Genomic DNA, 25702 nt, shown 5'->3' on the forward strand with positions numbered 1-25702 from the left:
TCATAGTATTAAAATGAAGGAAGACTGAGCTGCCAGACCAAATGGTGCTGTGGGGACTCTCTGAAAGTGGAGATTAAGTAGCTTGAATGAATTCCTAGACCAGAGCTGGTTGGTATCAAAAGCAAAATTTCAGCTTTTCCCTTATGTGCGTATAGTGATTTTATGCCAAAACATAAATTGTGAGAACACTTCAGTACAGTACTTACTGCCTGTCTCTAACTGAGCTTTATAGATAATGTTCAAAAAATCAGAAAACATAACATTTTGGTGCTGTACAATCAAACACTAAGTAGCAAGCAGTCTTGGCTTTAAGCCAGCCATGGCTTTGCTATTTATAATAGTTACAGATAATAACTAACTGTACAGTTTCTATGAATGAGAGATTAATAATAACAAAGAAGCATTAATAAAGGATTTGCCTCTCATTATATCAGATGCTTAGCACGAGTTAACATATCCTTAAAGAGGTTTTACTGGTTTAACTACTTCAGTTCCTAAATGAGCAGAACTTGAAAGGGTATCTAGAATACAAGAAATACTATTTATGCATTTGTATAAGCAACTCTGCTTAGGTCTTCCATAAATTTGCATATCTTTTGATTTCCAAGTGAATTCAGTGCATGGGAGACATGCAGGACTGATGAAAACAGTTACGATCTTCTACACAAGAAGCAGGTTAGATCTGGAAAACCTCTGTGCTTTTGCAATTCCATTGTCTATGCATATACAAACCAGTTAGAACTGGCTGGAATTTTCAGGATCTAATTTTCTTCAAAAATATCAATAGTGTTTCCTTTCCCAGCTATTTCAGCAACACAGTTTATTATCTTATAATAAGGTCGTAACTTCATAATATATGCCCATAAGAGTAATTTCACAGAATCACAGAATGGTTGAGGTTGAAAGGAAATTGTCAAGTCCAACTCCCCTCCTCAAAGCAGGATTAACAACAGCAGGTTGCTCTGGACTGGGTCCAGTGAGGTTTTGAGTATCTCCAAGGATGGAGACTCCACAACCACTCTGGGCAACCTGTTCCAGTGTTTGACCCTCCTTACAGTAAAAAAAAAGTTTTCTTATGTTTAAATTGAATTCCTTGTATTTCAATTTGCAGCAGATTCCTCTTGTCCTTTTACTGAGCACCACTGGGAAGAGCTCAGCTCAATCTTCTTTATCCCTCCCTCCCCCCAGTCAGGTATTTATACACACGGATATGATTCCCCCCTGAGCTGTCTCTTCTCCAGGCTAAACAATCTTAGATCTCTCCATCTCTCCCTATATGTCAGTTTTTCCAAGCTCTTACCATCTTTGTGGCCTTAGGCTGAACTTGCTCCAGTATGTCTATGTCTTTCTTGTAGTGGGGAGCCCAGAGCTGGGCACAGCACTCCAGATCACTCACCAATGCTGAACAGAGAGGAATAATCACCTCCCTCAACCTGCTGGTGACAGTCTTCCTAATGCAGCCCAGGATGCTGTTGGCTTTCTTTGACACAAGGGCGTGTTCCTGGATGTTAAACTTGTCCACCAAGATCCCCAGGTCCTTTACTGAAAAGCTGCTTTCCAGCCACTCAGTCCCCAGCATGGGGTTATTCCTTTGCCAGTGCAGGACTTTGCACTTTCCTTTGCTGAACTTCATGAGATTCCTGTTGGCGTATTTCTTCAGCCTGTTGAGGTCCCTCTGAATGATGGCACAACCACCTGGTGTATCAACCACTCCTCCCAGTTTTTTTTATCAAGCAAACTTCATGCTGCTGATCACGTCCCTTGGAAGGGGGGGGGGGTAGTTTGGCCAGTTTTCAGTCCACCTCACTGTCCATTTACCCAGCCCATACTTCATCCATTTGTCCATGAGGATGTCATGGGAGACAGTGTTGAAAACCTTGCTAAAGTCAAGACAACCAGCATCTGCTGCTCTCCACTCACCCACCAAGCCAGCCATCTCATTGTAGAAGACTATCAATCACATTGCTCAAGCATGAGTTCCCATTCATAAATCCATGCTGACTACTCTGAATTGCCTTCTTTTCCTTCATATGTTTGGAAATAGCTTCCAGGATTATGTGTTCCATCCCTTTCCCAGGGATCAAGATGAGGCTGATTGGCCTGTAGTTCCCGAAGTCCTTGTTCTTACCCTTTTGAAGATAGGAGTGATATTTGCTTTATTCCCGGCCGCAGGACCCTCTCCTGATCACCATGACCTTTCAAAAATTATCAAGAGTGGCCTCACAATGACATTGGCCAGCTCCCTCGGCATTTGTGGGTATATCCCATGAGGGCCCATGGAACTGTGTATGTGCAGTTCATTTAAATGTTCCCTAACCTGATCCTCCTCTGCCAAGGAAGGTAAGTCTTCCTTGTTCCAGAGTTTTGCATTGGTCTCAGGGACCTGGAATTGCTGAAGGCAGGTCTTACCAGTAAAGGCTAAGGTGATGAAGGCATTGATTACCATGGCCTTTTCTGTGTCCTTTAACACTGGGCCCCCTCTCCATTCAGGAGCGGGCCACCATTTTCCCTTTCACTTCTGATATACTTGTAGAAGCCTTTCTTGTCACCTTTCATGACCCTCACCAGGTTCAACTCCAGGTGGGCTTTGGCTTTCTTAACCCCATCCTTGCATGCTTGGGCAGCATCTTTATGTTCTTCCTGGGTCACCTGTCCCTGCTTCCACCTCCTGTATGCTTCTTTTTACATTTGATTTTTTTCAGGAGCTCCTTGTTCCTCCATGTGGGCCTCCTGCCATCTTTGCTTGACTTCCTGTTCATTGGGATGGACCATTCTTGAGCTTGGAGGTGATCCTTGAAAATGAACCAGCTCTCCTGGACCCCCTGTCTCTCCAGGACCATGTCACATGGGAGTCTTCCAAGAAGATTCCTGAATAAGCAAAAGTCTGGTCTCCTGAAGTCCAGGGATGTGATCCTGCTATTCCAGTCTTGTTCTGTCCTTTCAGGATCCTGAACTCCACCATCCCATGGTCGCTGTAGCCAAGACTGCCCCTGACCTTGACATTCCTGACCAGTACTTCCTTGTTTGGATCAGGTCAGAGTACCTCCCCCACTGGCTTCTCACTCATCTGTTTAAGGAAGTTATCATCAATGTACTCCAGAAACCGCCTTGATTGCTTGTGCCCTGCCAGGTTGCCCTTCCAACAGACATCAGCATGCTTGTGAGGCTTCAGTTGTCTGAAGAAGGCCTTGTCTACTTCTTCTTCCTGATCAGGTGGTCTGTAGCAGACCCCCACAACAATGTCACCAATGTTGGTCTGCCCTCTACTCCTGACCCATAAGCTCTCAGGCAGAGCTCTATGCATTCTAGCTGCTCTCACATAAAGGCGACTCACCTTCCTCACCATCCTGGCCTGTCCTTCTTAAGGAGCCTGTTTCCATCTGTTGCAGCACTCCAGCTGTGTGAGCCATCCCACCATGTCTCTGTGATCCCCATGAGATCATAGCCCTGCACCTGCACACAGACCTGTAATTCCTCCTGTTTGTTCCCCATGTCCTATGTGTTAGTAGTGTACAGGCATTTCAGAGAGGCATGCAGTTGTGCTGCTTTCCCAGGAAAGGTATGAGAGGTTTCCCTGTCTCTGATACTTTATTGTGCTTACTCTGCAGCCCTCTGGAAATGCTCTAAACTCATTACTGAGGCAAAGTCAGTCTTTGAGCACTCATGGGCTGTTGGTAAGGCAAGCTCGTAACTGTTCCTGAACATGGCAGAATGAACAAAAGCTTATTTTGTAGTAATCTGGCTAGGACAAAGTTAAAGGTGGCATCCCTTTTTAACGACTGCCTGGACATGTGTGTCCCTCAAAGCCATATGTAGTAAAGACAGAAATGGCAGAGTCCGTGAGGCCTTAGTTCTAGCTTACAGTTCCAGTTTTGTAATGCTGAATTGTCTACTGAGAATGTGGTTGGCCTCAATGTGAAAATGCAGCAGTTTATTTTTAAATCTTCAGAACAGGAAGGGGGGAATGGCCATTGTTCAGGAGAAAATTTGTGTTTTGCTTATGGACTGATAATATTATTAGTAGAAGTATAAACTTGGAATTTAACTTATTTTTGAAGGCTGGGGAATTGGGAGAAATGGGATTTAAATAAAAATAGCAAAACACTTGGATTTAAAGCATGGCAGTGTGAAGGATCAGGAGGAAGTCATTTTCCTTGTTATGCCTGATCTGCAGCAGCCTCACCATCTGTTGTTTAGGTTTTAAACAGTTCAAAGTCAGACTATACTTTTCCTGAAATACTGATTTTTTTTCAAATGAATGTTTTCCTTCACCATGCCCACACAGAACTCAAACATTTGCAAACAGGCAGACCTGTTTCTGCCCTACCTGAATCTAACAGTTACACATTCACATTAGAAAAAAAACATTTTCCGTTTAGCAATTGTTGACAATTGTGTCATTTCCACATTGCAGTAAGTCCATGTTGACTTCCAGAGGTTTTAAGTTTTTCCCTCTGTGCATGTTGTAAATGGTGGTGGAGGAAAATGAGTTCTAAAGACTGGCTGGGCTAAAAACAAATTAGAGGAGGGTCACCAGTGCTTTGGAAACTTGAACATATTTTGGGTCAGTTTTGATTTGTCTTGAAGAAGTCAGCACTACAGATACACAGTAAATGCACTACAAAAACAGGCGTGCTGAACAACGTCAAAAAATCAGTCCTACAAACAAAACCCCAGTAAAAAAATAGCACTTGTCTTCTCACTTAAGACTTAATTTGCTATGCAGCTGACATTGTGACCCAACGTTAAGTAAAGGCGCTGCCTTTGTCAGTGAGTCCAGCAAACTTGTATATGAACTTCAGTAAACTCAGTTAGTGTCCTGTTTCTCCTCTTCAGTCTTGGTTTTGGGTAGAGGTCCCTTCTGGTAGTATTGCAAAGAACTTTCACAGCTAAAGATCGTGTGTCCTTTTGATTGCTGTATCTAATACATGTCAATCATCCCAAGTTAAAGAGATAACAAGGCACTTAAGTTTTACCACAGAATAAAATCACTGTTGTCAGTCTTCCTAAGCTTAACCATGTCTCTTGCCTTATAGCAAACTAATGTACCTTGCTGCATGGGCATCACATATCTTGGATACATAGTGATTCAGGTGACTCCTTTTTTATAGCAGTGAAGGCAGGCCTGAGATGCTTCATGCACAGACTTTTCATTTTGATTAACTCCTATGTTACCTTAGTCTGTCTGATAACTTACATCAAAGAGCTAATTTTCACCAAAAATTTGGGCTTTTTGTCAGATGCTGGCTACAGCCCTCACAGAAACTGCTCTCATAAGCTTTATGAGGCTTACTTGCTGCCTCTCCTGCAGGCAGGGTAAGGCCCTAAGCCACTTCCATCTGTGCAGGATACCAGTCCACTTTGCAGAACGGATGCAAGTTCATAGTTCTCCATTGCCTTCCCACAACTCCTTCTGTTCCCTTGTTTCCTTACAGCTTGCTGTGTAGCAAAGCTGACCTCTGACCATCATGAATCTGAAAATTCATAGTAGAAAGACAGCTTTCTTTCCAGTGAAGACAAACTGCTGAGAATTTGTCAAGTTTTCCAAGACTGGCTTTAAGAATTTAAATATTCATTTAACTCAGTTTCTTCTCTACCAGATGAGCACACCAACAAAAGCAGCCTGACCATCAGTAAACCTTTAATTTAAATTTCATTATCAAACTCACTGGCTGTGACTGAAAGAAAAAACTGGAAGCAATACCTGTTATCTTTAAAAATACAGTTTGAGAATGCTATGTGTAGTATAAATTTCTCTGAAACAACTGCTCAGGAAAAAGAGGAGAAAAATCTGAACCTTCTCCAAATCCCACCTCTCTATATTCTCTGCGAGGTTCAAGAGAGAAGGTATCTTCTAGATTAGAGTGGTAAGCCTGAAGAGGCTTACCCTCTCCTCCCCACTGCAAAGTGATGCGAAGGAGTCACTGACAGTAGTGGGACCCTAGAGGAAGGCATATGGAGCACGTGGTGTTCTGCACTGAGACTGTGACAGTGGGCCGTGCAACCATCATGCAGCTCTGCTTAAACAGAATTCTCACATGGGTGATTTGGGCAAGCTCAGATTTCTGCTTCGTTTGTTCACTTAGCTCTGATCTATGCCAAGTGTGTTTAGGCAAGTGAACTTCAGCTTTGACTGGAACTTCACCTTCCATTGCCTCCAGGTGGTGTAGACAAATTAACTTTCTCCTGTGCTGGCTGGTTTCTCTAAAACCAAGGCTATCTCACTGGAGCTTTGTGTGCTATAACATTACAGTGCCCTAAGGCAGGATTAAGCCATTTGTTTACATATAAACAGGCGGCACACTCCACCTGTACAAGTGTTTGTTTTTGCATAGCTAGCAGATAACAGGGCTGTAAATTTTATTGCTAAATATTATAAACACAGATATATGGATTTTTTCCCCCAAGAATTGTATTTTGGGCCTGATTCTGACCTTGCATTTTCCAGTTTTAGGGCGATATTGTAGTCAGCTGTAACTTGCACATGCATGGAATCAGCATCAAACTCTTTAGTTTGCTTTTCAGTAGTATTCATATTATTTGTGTTTTTCCTAACATAATTGCAAAGACTTTTTTTAAAAATTTGTAGGTCATTTTTCAGCAAGATGCCAGCATAAAGGATTAAAATAATCCTTTCCATACCATATAATGAGCATGACATTTTCCTGGCTGTATATAAGACAGTATTATGAGAACAACTGTTTCTCTCTGTTATCTACATTATTGGGTAGTGTCTTTTTCCTGAAAAATGTCTCTATCTAAATGGCTATTAATTATAGATATCTTTATATTATTACAGGTTTATATTATTATGTTTCGCCACTGTGTTTTCTTCTGCAGATTCAGAATTCATTGCCACAGTGAGCTGCTATTGCTGCATGGGTACTCTCCTGCATTGTCTCAAACTGCCTTGTAATAAAGCTCTGGAGCGGTATTTCTCTGGACTTTCCTGGTAAGTGAAACAGGATTTTACAGGATAATTTTAGTAATGCCACGTCAGCCTTGAAACAGAATATCCAAAATAAGTAATTGTGTCTTATTATTCATAGCATTAGTATATTCTACCATTTACATAATTTCTTCAGTTCCTATAAAATGAAATAAATTGCATATTAGAAGCGGTCAAAGGATACTTGAAAGTCTTGGAAAAAAAACTTAACTATTTACTCACAGAAAAGCATGTCTGTTTTAAAATATATTGATTTAGTTGCTCCAGAAGAACCAATGAAGACTTGAAGGTGAATATCTTTGTAGGCTCCTTACAGGAAAGAAAGAACATATGCAGGAAAATGGGGAAGTCAAGCTGATGATAGTATTTGCATTTGATTTCAATCTAAAATTGCGCAAGAGGCTTAATCATTGTTGCACTATTGAGTTTTCTGCCTTTCTTGGGTGGCTTTCAAATTTGGTTTCCCGTTTAGCTCCAAAAGCTAACCTTTCAACAGCAGTATTAAAGTTGAAGTGGTCTGCGGGTGTTTGCGCTTGCGTTTACACTTCTGGACAGTAACAACTTTGCACATATGTTACTTTTTCATTAATGCCACGTACAGGGTTGGGATATGACAAAATGCTTGTTTATGTACCGTTATGAACAGAAGGTCAGAAGCTTTAAGACCTACAATAATTTCAATTCAAATATGTCTTCTGAAGAATCCATTTCGAGACAGGAAATGAAAAGTAAATGTGAACACAACAAATATTAACTTTTTATAATGGTTTTAGGTTGTTCAATCAATATTAAACTGATAAAAATAATCTAAATAAAGTAAATTCTTTAAGAAAACAGCTTTACAGATTTATAAGGAGATTTTCATGTTGGAAATATTGCATAACTAAAAGAGTAATGTTTATTTTTGCATGCTTCACTGTAATTTTCAGCATTCTAGGATCATTAATATGCATGATCACATCTTTCTGTGCTTAGTTTCTTAGGTTTCATTTGCTGCTTATGTTTGTTGTATAAAAGGTTATTTTATTAGAATGCACAGTGTCTTCACTTGTCATTATTTAATGTTAAAAAATGCACTGCAACAGAATTAATGTACACACCAGAAGTACCATTGGCACTGGAAAAATGCAAGTGCAGTTAGTGTCCGTATCACTAACTCGGCTAACGGAACACCTCTTTATAAATTTGCATCATCAACATCTAAGGAATGTCCTAACAGAGCTCAGCTACTCCATACATTTTCCGCTTTAATGTTACAACCATTGTGTGAAACATGTTGATTTAAGGACTATATTTCTTGCTAAGTTCTGCACTTCTTGAAAGGGAAGAGTGGGATATTTTGAATATCATGACAGGCATAGGGTTCACCTGTTTACCACCACTAATCAGAAATAACTGTGGAATGCTCACTGCCATTTAAATTCTGGTCCATTATAAAAATGATTTTTAACTAAATAACGACAGATGCAGGGGGTTAAAGACAAGACAGCACTTGCTGATTTTAGAAGTCTGTATAGTGAAGTTAAAATATATATACATACTTTATAACTAGAGGCATGATCTTGTAATTCTTCAAAGAGCCATCACTATTCAGTTTAAGTAGGTCTGTTTACTGGAAATATGTGAGGACTCCTTTCAGCAAGGAAGGTAAAGAGGGATTATTCTTCCTTCAGGGGACTGCACCAAGGAGATAATTACCTGCCGTAAAATATAGTCACACAGATACAATAAGAGATCCAGGGCAAAGCAGGAAGATGATGCTTCTAGTATTACCTCTGATTGCAATATAGGAATCCGCATTGTGTTACAGCTTTTAACCAAGCACATAATAACCCATTGAATTAAAACTGTTCGTACACTATGCCCTTGTCCTGTCTGTGACTGTCAGCTGTCACATTAACAACACTGCTGTACGGACTAAATGGAAAGGGATTTAAAAGTCTCTGAAAGGGGGGGAAGTAGACAAGTCTTGAAGAAGGGAAAATCTTTTGGGATAATGTGATCCCACAATCAGAAGTGGACATGGAAATTTTGAAATCTTACTTATCAAAAAGCATCAGACTTGCTGACTGGAAATGTCATTGAGAATTTGTCTTACTTTCAAGTGCATTGGTCTGCAAAATGTTTACATACAGGGTTCATAATAGCCTTAAAAGGCATAAATGAATTGGTTACTTGCATTAGTTTGAATTTTTCAGAAGAATGCAATTGTATAAATGACCACATACCCAGTATTTAGCATAATCCGTAGTGTTAGTGGATTGTTTTTTGTGATATCTCTTGAAAATAAGACAATCTTTCAGAGAAGTGTGTGTCAAATCCTAAGACATCTTTGCCTTTCCCCGAAAGGAACACTCACTGTTCAGAATGATTCCTTGCATTACATGTCAAATACAGGCATCTCAGCTGTAGATTTCTTTCGGTCTCATCTCTGTTCAACATAAAGGTTGAGTCAAATCATGACTGAAGCAGAAACAGCGTTTTAGTTTTAGCAGATCAATCTTGTGACAATCTACTACTCCCAGTGATGCCACATTAACCCTGAAGTATCCATACAGCCCACTACTTTGTAGTACTAGCAGAAAGTGAGTCTGACCCAGACCTATTCTGTTTTGTAATTTGTATGCTGCTAATCTTCTCTGATTTATCAATATAATTATCCCATTCTCATAAAAATATCTCAAGTGCCATTTCAGCCCAAGTGTACATCTGCAGTACATAGCTTGAACTTGCAAAGGACCAGAGGACAGAGTGAATCTAGTCTATAAGCTGTTGTGATATGTATGAACCTTGAATCAATGTAAATCACACACTTTTGTTCTTCAGCATTGGGAATAAATAATGAGCAAGGCAGACCACACTGAAAGTTAATATAACAAATACATCCCACCTCCCCTTCCACAACACATTTTTAAAGCATCTGAGAATTTGAAACAGATTAAAATTTTCATATATTCTTTCTTGGAATCTATGATTAAAGCGTACCACAGAGCTTTTTAGCTAAATACAGAAAACTGTGCTTGCAGTATTCTAAATCTGTGGTAAGAAATGTGATTTTTAAACAATTATGATGTAGTATGTTAGCTCCGTAATGAAGCCTGTACAGATAGGACAGAGTAAAAGCTGAGAGCAACAGTTTTGCATAAGCAAGATTTACTGAAACCTGATATGTTATTAGTTGTCATGCCAGTCCCTGCCAGCTGTATTGTAGCAACAGCTTGTGGGGCTTTAGTTAATATGCTGGCTTTCCAAAGCCACTGCGGGATTGTGAAGGGTGCCTTGCACTGCGGCCATGTGCTGCAGTATCGTGCTTGAAGGCTTCCTTCAGAAAGGCATATGGAAAGGCCACAGGTGACAAGAGCCTGACATGATCCTACACACAGGATTGTGAAGCAGCGTACAGCGCAGAGAGACAAAGGCCAAGCTTTACCCACAAAACATGCACTGTGCACCCACCATCCTGTGCACTGTGGTTGTGCTAAGTCTTTTCAACACTCTCCCTAGGAGGGTAAAGGAGTGTGGCTTTGTAACTCTAGATCATAAAGGGCCTGGATTTATGTGAGACCATGGACAAAACACTGTGACGGAAGCCTTGGTGGCAGTGTTGTTTTAAGGAGTTCCTGACTTATTTCCCAGCCCCTGGCTATTAAGTGTGGCTCACTCCACATAGCACTGCTCCTGTCAGTGGTGTGCCAAGCACTGAATGCAGCCAGGTTAAAAAATACATGCCACCTCTGCTTTTTGCTCTGTTTTTTTCTAACAAGGATCAGTACACTAAGGTCAGCTAAGCACAGCTTGGAGGCATTGTAGTGTGGCTTAAAATTGCTGACATCGCTGAAGACTCCATATTATGACTGCACATGGTATTCTCCAGACAGCACTCTACACTGTACTGTCATTATTGCCAGCTAGTTCCTTTCTTGCCGATACAGAACTAAATTATCAGTTAGAGAATTAAAACATCACAATTAAGCAGGCTTCCTATATAATGCTATTTTGTCATAAGGGTATAAGTGCCATCACTAGCACAGTAACTACCTAAGCTCAGCAGCCTGTATAAACAGCTCGATGCAACAAAGGGCTGAAATAGATACATGTGAAACGGTCTGAAACAGTATCCTCTGTAAAACAAATTTAGAAAATTCACAACTTACAGATTTTTTTGCTTGCTCATTGGTGCTCTGAACTCAGATCCCAGAATATAGGTCAGACTCACCTCTGTCATGTTTGTTGGTATTCTTTCCACCTGAGCAGTTATTATTTGGGATAACAGGCCACTCCAGCCATCACCTGTCCCACATGGCAACCAGGAAATAACAGCAGTATTAAAGGATTAATTTGACCACAACTAGTGGCTTCACTTTCACTCTTGTTCTAGAATTTTCATGTCTATATCATTGTATTTCTATTATTTAAGTAGACATAGCCTGTGCTATCCACAGCCTGCTTGACTGCTTCATTTTCATATTATCAGTTATCATCAACAGGTTTTTCCACAGCTATGACCTTATTTTCCCCCTTCTGCATGGGGTTAGGAATGTTAAATACACTTTGATAGAGGAAAAAAAAGTCCTGATTGATAGTAGTCTGAGGGCTTTCAACATTTAAGGGTTGCTTTCTTAAACTGCCAGGAGCTAAAAGGCCATGCCACTTTGCATATTTATTTGCATAAATAGTAGCATCCAAAAATGCATACAGTTACAGTATTTGCTTTCAATAACATTCTACATGATAAATAGAAATTACATAGTGCAAGGAAACCTGCAGGTGACCTGCATTTTCCTCTCCTAGCTTGTAGGAGAAGATTACAGACTGTTATGCTGTTTAGCTGCATCTATTTTGTATCATCAGAGTGATATAAAAATATAGATGGATACAGTATACTAGGAAAGCAATGCATGGTCTGCATGCTTATCTTATCCTGTATCTACTCAAGGTGCATAGAGACAGGATTAGATAAAGCCAGATTTGAGGAGTATATTGTTCTATAACTAGTCAGAGTTAGCCCACATGTGTTACTTCGAAGCAGAACAGGAAATAGTTTTGTGGTCCAGGAAAAGTGTTAAGGTTTCCTAAGTTTGGTGTTTCTTATTAGAACAAATCTATGCTTAATAAAACTTAACGCTCAGATCAAATAAGAGAAGGGTAAGTCACCTGTTTATTAATGCAGGCATATGTGAGATGAGGTATAAGTTTAAATAGCCTCAGTACACACATCTTCGAGAGCTGTGGCTCAGTGTACGCTCTACCAGGGAACTATGAATGGAGATACCTTGCAGTGCAAAGTGAGATTCAGAGAAACTCTTAAATAGGTGTGCTAGTCCTACCTGTCAAAGATCCTGGGATTTTAGAACACACAAGATGAAACCTGTAGCAGACCCACTAAGTTTTCTGCAGACGACAAGGAAACTGTCAGATAAACTTTGCTCTGAAGTTTTCCTGTTACAGGGAGGGAAAGAGATTAAGTGATTAATGGAAAATAGTAAGGGATCATGTAGCATCCCAGGAGTTGGTAATTTTCAATATTTGCATCCAGATATGACTGGTGTTCATCAACATCTTTTACAAGTCCATGTAGGGAGGCACATTTCTTGTTTAGCATGGATTTTTGCAAGTGTATGGTCAACCTGACAGAACTGAATAGGAATGAACCCGATAAAGTTAAAAGAAAAATAATGCTGATTTTTAGTGGCAGTTAAGGTAGGTCTACCCAATTTAACATAAGTGATATCTGTGGTAAGGGCAGCTTATGAGTATCATTTTTAAGACATCCTGTAGAATTTTGTAGCTGAGATGATAGGATTTTTCTAATAAACTATGTAACATCATCTGAAAAAAGAAACAAACCCCCTTTATGGAAATGTTACCTCTTTCACTGCAGAAGGGAAAACATTTTGCAAGTTCAGAAGTTAAACAGGTTTGAGCATCCTAAAGATATCCCAAATTTGGCCAAGGAAGACTTGTTTCCCATGTTAATATTAAAGATCAGGTCTGAGAGAATTCCTTAGGTCTAAGCTAAGTAGGGCTATGCCCAGTTGCGGCAGGCCTAGGGTAGGGAAGGCTCTCAGAACACCCTCATTTGCAGCTGAAGCCACACTGTCCCCTGCAGCAGCCTACAAAGCGACAGGCAGGGGAGAAAGAGTGAATGAGCATCAAATCCCACATTCCTTCTCCTTCCTCCCTCCACGTGAGAATTGTGCTGGATTTAAAAAAAAATTTTTTTTAAGAGTGTAAGAGTAAAGAATACAGATTTGAAAGCCTATAATCTGAGGTCTGCCCACTTGTAGTGATACAGTGAAGTGCAGATAAAAGATAAAAAGATAATGCTCCACTTTCTTTGAAATTACTGCATTCTTTGTGTTCTTCCCATAAATTATTTAATAGCTGCCCTGTTCATAGGAAAATGTATAGCTGAAGCTAAATGGTTTGCTTTCTCCCTTCACTCTCATTGGAGGGAAACATAATAAATTAAGCCTGATTTGCATGTAAGTTTGCATACACAAAGCTCTTGGCATGAACTTACAAGCAATAAGCTGCTCACGTCAGAACACATTGTTCAAACAACAGCATAAAAATTAGCTACTGAGCTGTAAGGCACTGCATCAGTATTATCCCACAGGTCTGTGCTACTGATGCTGTATCACAACAAATCCACACCTCTCCAGAGGCAACAAAGAGAAACAAGTTCAGCAGCTTTGTATCACTTATTGTTCTGCAGTCAAGATAATCTCTGTGGCTTTGTTGGACATCTTGACAAGAAAGAAAATTTGAGTCCTAGATGGACCTATATGCAGAAAGTATAAAAAGCTTTCCCTGATGACACAAGTATTTTCCATTCCTTTCAATGTGCTGCCTGAAAGTATACCTCAGTTCTTTACTGGGCAGTGTATAATTGGTTACTATCCACGCAATGTTGCCATGAAACTTTTGGCATTACAATGCTGAGCAGATTGGTTCTGCAGCTGGTGGTATCGCAGGAGTAAAAGCGTATTACTAGTCCAGCTGGACATGCTGGTATCATAGCTTACCTAGACACAATATCGAACATGGCAAAAAGCTCTCATGACGTGGCATGCAATTACATCAGAGCTCCTAACAACTCCACGTGGAAACTATCAACATCACAGTGTTAGCTCTGTTTACCTCTTGGAACTACAGATGCAAAACTTGATCATAACACCTGCGTAGTGCCTGCTTACCTTATTTCTCTTCTGGAAGCTGCCAGAGGAACTAATTATCGTGGAGAACTAGTGACTGAGAGACAGCTGGAGATATTTCTGTCTGGAAAGGATTGAACGAGAGCAGTAGTAAGACTTTGGGGTAGTTAGCAAACCAAAGCATGCCTAACATTTGAAGAATATTGCTAATGGTCTTTGTCATGAGTTGTATACTGCATAAGTGAAAGAATGTTAAAAAAGATATCAGATGCAGAAAGCATCTTTCATCCTAGGGTTAGATGGCTCCCTTCAGGTTGCCACTGAAACTTTTAGCAGGAATGAAGGACTACTTCCAGCATTCAGAAACTGCAGCAGAAAGGAGAACAGTCAGACTCCACTAGTCTTTTTGATAACCATTTGCATTTAAAATGCACCCAGCTTTTACACTGTATAAGCTACTTATTTTCCTATGAGCAAAATGCACGCACAAAGAATTTCCTAGTCTTCTGGTTCTCTCATTGTACAAGCTGATGTGGATGATTCTGCTCAGGATGTCTCCTGTCCCTTCCTCTGTGGCTGTTGGGCCTGGCTGCTGTGTGAATATGCTGCCCTAGTAACCGTAGGTCTGTTCCGGTTTGGTCCACTCTAGCAATCCTAAATGCCCACAGTAATACCTAAATCATTCACATTCATTTCTTCACCTGCCACTGAACTGCAGTTGCATCTGGTATAAATAGCCATTTAACAGATGAAAGCAATGCCATGTTACATTTTAAGGACATGGTGCTAATAAGAATAGCTCATCAACTTAAATTTGCAGACACCTCTGGGGAGCTAGAATGCTCATATATCGCAAGGACAGCATAGGTAACTCCACTGTATGAATCACAGATTTTTAACTGAGACCAAAATGATTAGGAGCTTGATTATATGGTGTTCTAGTAGTTTAGGATTACATCACTACCTCCTCACACTGATCGTTTTAACTTAGAGACTAGTAATACCCATAATACCTTCTCTTCCACAGCTATCAAAGAGATGTGATTCCATGGGACTGCAAGTAAAATGGGCACACTTGTTCTAGCAGTAAGGTTATAATTGTGGAATAGAGTAAAAAGAAGTACTCACTTCCTATGCACTGCTTAGTAGCCTACATGCCAGCAACTGCTTTGTTGCTTTGAATTAAGAGGAGCAGGTTAGCAACTGTCATCCTTCCTATGCTAAACCTGGGACTAAAAATTAATAGAGAATGAGAACATGTAGAGGGATAGAAGGAAGGCAGATACAAAACATTTTGGGAAAATATAAGAATTGCTGCATGAACCAAAAAGATTCTGATGTAATTTAGCATCTCCCTAACATCTCCTTTTTGTTTCCTGCAATGTTTATGTTTACTTATGTGTCGAACTTAAAAATTGACTTAGGCTTATGCTATTCAGCTATGCTGAGTAGCACGCCAGTTAAAAGACCAGACCAAATCTGGCTTGATTTTTGTGCTGCTAATTTAAATCAAATCAGTTAGATAGCCTACCTGATTTGTGAGCATGATAAGAATATCAGATGCCTAACATCAATTGGAGACATAAAATTGTATACCCAAAAACCAGTGGGTGTAAAATTGCTGGAGCAAGGGCAGAAAAAGGAGGAAGAGCAGAAATTGTTGAAAATCAGATCTTACTAATGTAAAACAGGATTATGAGTATGTTGTGCTGCATGCATGCACACCCCACAAGTGCTTTAGAGACCTATAAAGATTCTTCAGCTCTCCATGCATTTAGTTTCTGTCAGTACAAACACAAAATTAAATTTTTGCTTTCGATGTACCATTTCTAATGGGAGATTTGGGTAAGGACTTAGCAGACAACAGGAACAGGTTGCTCATCTGAAGGTCATTTCTGACTGAAGACAGTGTTTATAACCCCAAGCAGAGAAAAATTGCAGTAAATGGGGAAGAATTTTAGAGTGGAATGTACAAATGCTCTTGTAAAAGAAAAATCAGGAAAAACAATCCAGCAGTTAATCACTGCCTTGGACCCCGACCCAGCAAACTGCTGTGTACTGCAGAGGCCTTCTGAAACCCGAGTGCATTGACAGAGGGTCAGGTGCCCACATGCTGGTGTGCTTTGCAGGGTGAGGCACACCAATCCACTGACTGGCTTGAGCTGGCAAGCAGCTGAGCTCTCCAGGTTCATTTGAAATGGAATGGAATTGGGGTACTTGGTACTTTGCAAGACTACTCCATGAGAGATTTTTTTTCAGGAGTCTTTTTCAGAGAAACAATTAACCATTATTTACCAACTAATTTTTAAATAGGAAATGAGTAGCATGCAGATTTGTTAGAAATTAGGATTAGCTATTTATAGAGTTAGTTTAACTCAAAGGGCTGCCTTGCTTCATAAAGAGCAATGGACACCATATGCTGGAAATCTGCACAGAACTAAAATTGTAGTTGCTGCAAAGAGATTAGGCAAGGAATGCTTTGTGATGTTAAAAAAAAAAAAAGAAAAACAATGTGTAGGGTAAAGCATAGTTGGGATTGCAGTTCAGTCATTTCAGGAAATGAAAAAAATGATTTTGGAGAACTATTCTGAAAACTAATTTACAGAGACTATCAGCAGGCAGTATAAAATGCAGGTCAACTCAGGAAGGGGTCTATGGGTAGATGAAGGTCCCTGCCACCTTATAGCTGGATCCACAACACAGACAAGAAAAACTTTAATGTCTTTCTGTGCAGGTACCCACTGCCCTGCAGGCCTCTAGCATGTGACAAGTACCAATTGGATGTACTTAGCAGTACCTCCAGGACTGCAGCAATACAGATTCTTGCCAGAACTTTAGAGCAGGGAAAGGTAAACGTTACCAGAAGCATGCTCTTCCTTGTACTTAATAGATCTTGAGGCCTGGGGAGTTAGACAAAAAAACCCACATACGTGTGGGTCACCTGCCTCCAAGTTCCATCAGAAAGAAGTGTAAGGAGAGCTGTGAAGTGCCATATGCTGGCAGTGTCACTAATTGGCAATGATCCTGGGAAGAAGTTCATTATTTTCCTAATCTGGGAATGTTTGTCCCATGAAGCCACAAAGAGACTATTGACTAAACTACAAAACAGTGAGGAATTTCATAATGCATGCCATTATGAGAGCAAGGCTAGTGCACTGTAATTCAGAATATATCTGGCAAAGTCCCCATTGTTATTTTTTAGAGAAGTAAATACTGGCAGACCTGGAATTTGGTTTTTCCTTTACAGATAGCTGCACCAAACCGCTCAGTGTCATCTTGGAACAAGGAGTAGCACTTAGGTTTTAATCCAGTTTAGCAATATCAGAAGGCCAGATATTCCAGAGTCCTAGAGTTAAATGCAAACCTTATGACCTTGTGGGGACCTGAGGTTTTCTTGAGTTGATCTAGCTTTACTTTTCTTCCAGTTTGTAAGAATATTACAGTCTTAAATGCTAGCCTTGCATGACAGGTATGAATGAAACCCAAGATATTTGCAAAACATTATTATCATCTTTTGCACAGTGCCCTGCAGTTTCTTTTTCTAGTATTTTTAATACATGATCAGTAAACTAAGAAGGCCATACTACATTTAGAAACTAGGTAAACAATAACCGGACATTTATCTTGCTAACTGTTTACCAAGCATTGCAAGAGCAGTGGATTCAGCACGTTCACTAGGATGCTGAACAGATTTAGAAGTCTCCTGTTGCTTATAGAAGGCAACCATGGATTTCAATAGCCATACCAAAGTTTTCCTCTCTCTCTCCGGCATTTACATAATCTTCCAGTGGTGATTAGGTTCCCTTTAACCAGCCGTAATCAATAGCCCTGTTACAGAACGGTTTCACGAGATAGTGTGAATTTGTTGTCACTTGCCACCAACGAACGGGCAAAGGTTCTGTCCCCCAGCCCTGCAGTTGGTGACAAAGTACAATACATCTGTGCACTAGCTTCTCTCACCATAACCACTCCAAACGTGGTTCAGCACAAACTGTGTAGGTTAACATTAGCAATTTTTAGCAGCATGTTTTCCCCAGCCTGGTTCATTTTCACTGAATCAAAGTAAGGAATAGATTACCTAAGCATTTGTGCAGGCAGAATTGTAGGTAAAGGCACTAACTACCTACAGGAGGGGGTGATGAGTGACGGAAAGTTCATATGGAGCCAGAACAGTGTGTGGGTTAGCAGCCTCAAAGTCAGTATTAAACACTGCGTTCATAATCTTTACAAACCATTATCATTAATAAAGTAAATACCAGCATAGAATGATCTTTGACTATTTTGCCTAATGCAGTTAAAAGCTCCGCCAGAGGCTTAGCCCGTAAAACAAATAAGAACCACAGTGTAAATTGCCACTCAGGTTAATTACATTTCCTGCATATTGACTGCAAAGAGTGATTTGGCTGATCTGACTGCTAACAGCTCTCTATTGTATCCTCATTGTTAGTGCAAACCTAGCATCTAATGTTACTCCTCTGTCCTTGGGAGCCTCTTCTCCTAAGCATCGATCATCTGATCGATGAACTAGTTTGAATTTGGCAAATGAATGAGGCTCGCATGTGTCTTGCCTCATTGTGGCTTCATTTTGCTTAGATCTAACGGGCTGCTTTTTTTGGTAAATAGATTTGTTGCTCCCCAGATGCTCTGTTTGCAGCATTAGAGGTTCAGCATAGTTTCCCGAGTGGTAGGCAGGGCTCTGCCTGGACTGCTGTGGAGCAAAGGAGCCTGAAAGCTTCATGTGCTCAGCTATGGAAGTGCCTTGTTTTGCAGGGCTCCAGGGTCTGCAGTTGATCCCATGACTAGGTGAACAACCTGGAGGCTGTGGCACATAGGATCTCTGGCTGCCAAGATCTGTGCTGCGAAGCCCCAAATCTCTAACATGGTTTGCGTCTCAGACCTAAAATGAACAGACTGAAAGCTGAGAACTGGCACTAGAGTGAGGGCTAACGAGTTACAGAACAAGGATGCTTGGGGGCGGGGGGGTGGAGTGGGTGGGTGGATAAGAACCCAGGGCAGGTGTTTCTAATGATGTCTGTGGGGGTGAACTGCCCCAGGGATTCAGCAGCTGGTCTTTGGTACACCTCAATATATGTAAGACCTGTTTCTCTTTATTCAAGGCACACAGTATTCCACTGAAGGCTTCTAATTTTTGCAGAAGTTTTATTATGACAAAGGGAGAACAAGTAACTGTGTTTGGGCTGGGCTGGGAGTAGCCTTTAAGAGCTGACTTTACATTTAAACCAAGAACAAATAATTGCAGAATCATGGAACACAGTGTCCACAGTGGCATGTGAAGACAGCTGAATCACAACAGGAAACACACGCTGAGAAAGGAATAACCAATCCAGAATCTTCACACATAAAACTACCCGGAGTTTTTGAAGCCCAGATTCTCTTTTCAGGCAGCACCAATCAGTAAATACGTTTGTAAAGTAACCTATAAGTCTGTAAAGAGCAGAAGTTCTTTAAGGATACTGTAGTTAGAACTAGTGGTTTAAGTGTTTCTTTAATAGTGTAGGTTGAAACAAACAAGCCAAAAAAAACCCAAAAAAACAAACAAACAAAAAAACCCAGATGCCTTGATGCCTTTCTCTCTGAAAACTGTGTATTTGCCATATCAGTAAAATACATGAGTAGTAGCATTACCTTCAGCAGAGGAGCGCAGCTGCTCATATAAACACTGTAGTTATATTTCCATGCTAGACTGATGTGCAGTAGCTCCAGGAACATATTGAAATGGCTGGTTATCAAAGCCCATTCTTTCTGGAAAATACAAAAATATATTTTGAGACAAGTGCTCCTTTTTTTTAATCTCTGTGTGTGTGTGTGTTACAAAGTAGGTCTGTCTTGAGGAGCAATGCTTCAAGCTTCCCATAGAAACACCTTTCCATTCCTTCTTGAATAGCAGGTTCATCACTTGCGCTGATGTGTCAAGCCAGTGGGAGAATCACAGAGAAGCTAATTAACCCATGCAGTGTGGGAACCCACTGGAGAATACACTTCAGCCTGTGAAGAACTGGCATGGTGGTAGCACTTACTCAATACCCATAGGCCAAGCGCGGTATTTCGTTGACAGCAGCGCTGGAAACAGTAAGGCACAATCTCTTGTCTTTTTGTATACTTACTGATTTCCTTTTATTATTTGGGAGTGGGGACCAGGAGTGGCCCACTCAAAATGCTGAGCGACAACAGTTGCTTTCTACTGCCTGCTGTGGTTCATATGGTATAATTTGCATATTTCAAAATGGTATAATTTGCATATTTTCCCCCCCTTGTTTGCTCTGTACGTCCACAATGGAACATTTTCCATGTCCCACTAAACAAATTGATTTCCCCTCATTTTGGTGAACTATATACTCCCCAGGAACTATATTTCTGTGTAATTTTTTGTATCTCTGCTGAATCCAAGACTTAGAGTACTGACTCAATGCATTTCTCACTTGTCACATGAGCAATTCTCTCTGTAGGAAATGCTGCCAGCTGCTGAGTTGCAGGGCATATTATGGCCCACCTACTGGGCTGGGATTCTTGGAAGGGCTGTAAAATACTGAGGGCAGGGGTTACAGCTCAGGCCTTACCATGTGCCTGCCTGACTTGAGAGGAACTTACACTTGTGGCAGAAGGACACCAGCAGAAGGTCATTTGATTTTTTTTATTGAGCAACTATTTAGGTTTCAACTTTTAAGTCAAAACTTACCATAGTCAGTACAAAACTATAAATATTCAAGGCTGGGTCCATAGAGAAAAACTCTAAAGATAAAAAATAAGGTGACAAATGAGAACATAGAGAAGACTGCAGTCATCTTTTGGCCAATTAGCATGTGAAAAAATAGAATGGTTTCTGGAATTTTAAGTGACTGGCAGGGCTTAGCTCCAGCAGGGAATCTATAGGGACAATTTCTACTTAGTGACAGTATTTTGCATAATAGCAATGAATTATATCAATTATGTTCCTCAGGCATGCAAATTTTGTTGCCTAGACATAAGCTGTTTCACTCTTTGGCATTATGTGAATAATATATTACTTTCTCTCAGGTAAACTGCACAAGTTAAACTATTAAGATGACTTTTAAAGGCATGAAAAGTACACTACACACACACACAGACACACTCTTCTATACAAATGCTTTATTAAAAATGCTTCTGGGGCAGCCCGTAACAAAACTGTATCCATATACAGTTAAAAAAAAAATCAAGACAAAGTGGTTTCTATTACAATACATTAATATGTTTTCCATCATTCTAAAAGTCTGGTCAGTGCACAGCTGTGAACGGTTAAACTTGCTGTCTATGTATACTGCAGGCTATCCAGTTTGAGAAATTACTCTTATATGAATGTGGAACTTGATTCAAGTCTTGGTTTGAAAAAGAATGTTACATGTGTTTTGGAATTCTGTTTGTGGCTACAGCATAGTATAGGAAAAATAAGCATTATTCCTAAAATTTACACAAGGGCAAGACAATTGCATGGACTTTTACAAAAAGAAGAGAAAACAATACAGTACAGTGACTTCTTCCAGTATCTGCAATTGATGCTTTGAAAAATGCAGCCTTTGGAATTGAAACTCAGAGACAATTAAACTGTCTACCTCCCCTTTCTTCCCCCGTTTCATATTCAAATTCATTATTCAATACAAATGATTTATCTAGAAATTTAAGCTAGAACAAATACGTTTTCTTCTCAGAGAACACATGTATTTAAAAAAAATACGTATATATATATATATTTTTTTTCAGGGCAGAACTTGTTATCCCTATGTGAATTGATTTGCCTGTGTAAAGCAAACAGAATTTGACCCTGTGTTTAGAAATTGAGTAAGATCGGATTGCACCAGCAGAAGACAGTTCCATTATATTTTGTTTTGCTTTCCTTCAGTTTCAAAATGAATTTTATGTCCATGGTGTTGCCAGCCTGCTTCGCAACCATATTCCCCTTGGGGCTGAAAGGAGATCAGAATTTAGCCGATGTAAGCACTAGTATTAGAGAACACCAAGGACAACACTTGCCCTTCGAGTGTTGATTGTTACTCTCTACATAGTACCTTTTATTATAGATACTGGTGGAGTATTGCAAATTTCAGTGTCTCAGAATAGATTTGTCTAAATAAGAACTTGTCAAACATGTCTAGTGTAGACAGCCTATGTCAGCAAGAAGGGATATTTAGAGATATAACCACATTTATATTAGCACTTGAAAAGCATCATAGCGATATTAGTACCATGCCAGAAAGTTTTAGGCCTAAAGGCAAACACTAGCTCTTCAAGGGTGTCCACAGAAGAGCATGGCTGGGAACAGTACATACACTATCTTGCAGGAGAACTCTTGGCTACTGTTGTTACAACCCCGAAACCTGAAATTTTATGTGGAGCTACCAAATGTGGAGTGCTTGTGATTTGTGTAAGTATAATGGGTAACAAGTGTGGAGCTGTCAGAGGGTAGAATGCAATGTAGGTCCCAGAGACAACAGGCTAACACTAATCATCTGCCCACAGAACATTACCTCTTATAAATACCCATACTTTACTGTCTTGCAATCCTTTTTTATTTAAACCTCTGTCCCCTCCCTAGGATACAAGGTGTTATTTGTACTGATACTGCTGTAAAAATGGGTGTTAAACTGATTGAGCACTGAGTTGCTATAACCAAGATGGCTGGAAGGCATAGAATTGGACCACTCTCCCACACCATGGCTGGGGATATTAGAGAGTGGGGAATAAGAATTAAAGCCTACCATATTCTGTCCCATTTTGTCAATGGGTTCAGTGTTGAGTCCCAAAGGCACTGATCGGCTCACTGAATTGGAGCCGTTAACATATGCAGTCATACTGGAGAGGAAGTTACTGAGGCAGGGACTACTGGAAGATGGAGATGGAGATCGTTTCTCAGGTGAATTGTCAGTCCCAGGTGATGAGTTTTCCAAGATATCCTGATGCTCTATATCTTTGGGGCTGCCAGTCAGGGCACTATCCTCTGATTTCTCAGATGCAAGAGAGGCAGCACTGGTCCCAGTGTCAGATTTTCTTTTCCTCTTCCTGCGAAAGTTTCCATTGTCAAACATCTTCTCACAGTTTGGGTCTAGAGTCCAGTAATTTCCTTTTCCTGTTGAAGGAGATGAAACACATTTTTAGTATAAAGATATGCACACAGACAGCAAAGAGCAGTTTTCTAGGACTTTTCAATATGTTTCTACCGCTTCTTCAGAGAAACATAGCAATTGCAAGAGCAAAAGGTTACGCATTTTTTAATTGCACAAAAGCAAAAGTCTGTTGAATTCAGAGAAGCGTGTGAAGTGTTGGGCTGAATCTCATAGTTCCAACACAGCACACAGCCAAAACTTCAAGTGGAGCCATAGGGAATTTGGTGGGTTGTGGGTTTTTTTGTTGTTGTTATTTGTTTGTTTGCTTTTTGGTGTTTTTTTTTTTTTCAGTAAAAGTTTTCAGCATATAGCTGGTCGTCTGAATTTACAGCACAGAGTGATCAAACCATATTCTGGGCTGCTCCTCTTCATTCAGTGGGGTAGGAGAGGCCACTAATGAGACAGAACCAGATTCCTGGCCCTCTGTGGCAGAGTAATTGAACTATTTTTAAATGTTCTTAATATTTCTTAAGAGCTATTGATAGAAAACAATAAATAAAGGAACAATTTGACAGCAAACTGGCTAAGCGGTTGGAAACAGAAGAGCTGTGATTCCAAGCAAAACACTATTTGAAACAAAACAAAAGCATACTGTTAATGAGAATAGTTGTTGAATCCCTAAAGCTGCTGAATTTCATAGACATGTCTGAATTTGTCTTACCCTCTTTCCATTAATTCCAAGTTATGTTAGACATAAGTCATATGCATTACACCAAAAGAGTTTTGAGTGGGTCTTGCTCAGTTAGGCTGATCCTGTGCTTACTGTGTGCTCAGCACATTGATCAGTTCTCAGGAAGACCTAGGGCAGTAAAGAATCCCCTTCCCTGCAGAGATTTATTAGCAACATTGATTCAGATCTCAAGTATGCATGGGTGCCTTCCAGCACAGCATTATGAAAATAGAGGAGCTACTACGGATATGCCCCAAATCTGGCCTATTTTGTCTCTTTACAGTATATTAGGCATTTTAAAATTAATCAAGTTTAAAAGGAGGAGAAAAGCTATACCTGGATCATCTTCATCTCGAGGCACCTTCTTGAAACAATCATTGAGAGACAAGTTGTGTCGTATGGAGTTCTGCCAGCCAGCTTTGCTTTTGTTATAAAACGGGAAGTTGTCGGCCACATACTGGTAGATCTGACTGAGAGTCAACCTTTTTTCCGGCGCTCCATGGATAGCCATGGCAATTAGTGCAGAGTAGGAGTAAGGTGGTCTAACCAACTTCATCAGCTCCTCCTGGGATGGGAGAGGAAGCCAGCCAAGGTCAGTTCCTCCCAAGCCATGCATGTTCGGCAAAAGCTGCCTTTGCATCCCATAAGACTGAGGAATGAAAGGACTGGCATTGGATCCTGGGAGGTATGGTGGTGGGGTAATGGAAGGTCCATTTAGCCAGAGGTAAGGATTGGGAGTGGCGTTGTAGTCCGTCGTCTCAAAGGTGGTAGGTCGTTGTGGGCTTGGGATATTCTGTGGATGGAAAAAGTTCTCATAGTAGATATTCATCTCCGGAGGTTCTTGACCAATATTTGGAAATTGTGGGCTGCAGCGTGGTGGAGAGTGCGTTTGTGGATCAAAGGAGCTCATGCTCTAAAACAAGCAGCTGACTGAGTTACAACACACCTGTGCTAGTTCTCCTTCCTGAGACAGGTGCATCACCTGTGCCCTTCCCCACGTACTTATGCACCTGTAAATGTTTCGGCTTGTGCTGCAGGCTCCACCCCAAAGCCCTGAGTGGCTGCAGATGAGGACGATATCCTTTTTGGAATGCTGGCAGCCCCAGCGAGTCATAGATGTCACATCAACCAAACGTGAAAGTTACAACTGTTTATCTTTTTAAATGAATGAAGGAATTTTCCACTAATGTAATGCACATAAAGAAAGCCTAAGGTGCCTTGAAGTTAAAAGCCCTCATCGCAGATCCTCCTCTTTCTACCTTTTCTACCTTTCTTTTTAAAGAAAAGTAGTTATACAGTGCTGCTAGTAACACCTCAGAATGCAAAAGCTATTGTCATTCTTCAATGAAACAGTAGGCATACATATACTTTTTTTTAAAAGGTCAGATCTCCTTTTCCTTCTGTAATTTTAATTGCAGACTTGCTTGTACTTCCCCCTAGGCAATCATAGTACTGGAGCCAAATACTCACGTGAGTAACCGGTTGCAGAAATCTTACTGATTTAAATGGAATTACTCAGTAAAGTAAGGATTAATCTTGTGGGAAAAAATTTTCAAGCTTAATTATCAAACCTTTCATTAGAGTTGTAAATAGGTAAACTGAGATGGGGAATCATTATTTGTTGCTTCCTCTTTGCTGCAGGATTGGTGCAGAGAGGTCATAAAACCCCTTAGCAGAATTTCCAGGCAGAAAAGGGACACTTTTCAGCATAGCTCTTGTTTCAGCTGAATTCCAAGAACTTCATTTATAGCTATACAAACAAAAGTTGATTCCATAATAATAAGCAACA

At 40.3% G+C, this 25702-nt stretch overlaps 1 protein-coding gene and 1 long non-coding RNA gene across 4 annotated transcripts in view; one reads left to right on the forward strand and one right to left on the reverse strand.

Moving 5' to 3' along the window:
* The window catches only part of LOC135330013 (uncharacterized), a 73140-nt gene that overhangs the window by 9433 nt on the left and 38005 nt on the right, over positions 1 to 25702 (forward strand). For all 3 annotated transcript variants that reach the window (XR_010391720.1, XR_010391718.1, XR_010391719.1), the window contains exon 3: positions 6841 to 6952. This is a non-coding gene — a long non-coding RNA (uncharacterized LOC135330013). The remainder of the gene's footprint in view (positions 1 to 6840; positions 6953 to 25702) is intronic.
* Positions 21215 to 25015, reverse strand: FOXI1 (forkhead box I1). The gene is made up of 2 exons (XM_026098448.2): positions 24250 to 25015; positions 21215 to 23206 (listed from the first exon to the last, which is right to left on the reverse strand). Exons 1-2 carry the CDS (start codon positions 24821 to 24823, stop codon positions 22653 to 22655), a joined length of 1128 nt encoding a protein of 375 aa, XP_025954233.1. The 5' UTR covers positions 24824 to 25015; the 3' UTR covers positions 21215 to 22652.

This window comes from Dromaius novaehollandiae, chromosome 15 (genome assembly GCF_036370855.1).
Source record: "Dromaius novaehollandiae isolate bDroNov1 chromosome 15, bDroNov1.hap1, whole genome shotgun sequence".
Taxonomy (NCBI): Eukaryota; Metazoa; Chordata; class Aves; order Casuariiformes; family Dromaiidae; genus Dromaius; species Dromaius novaehollandiae.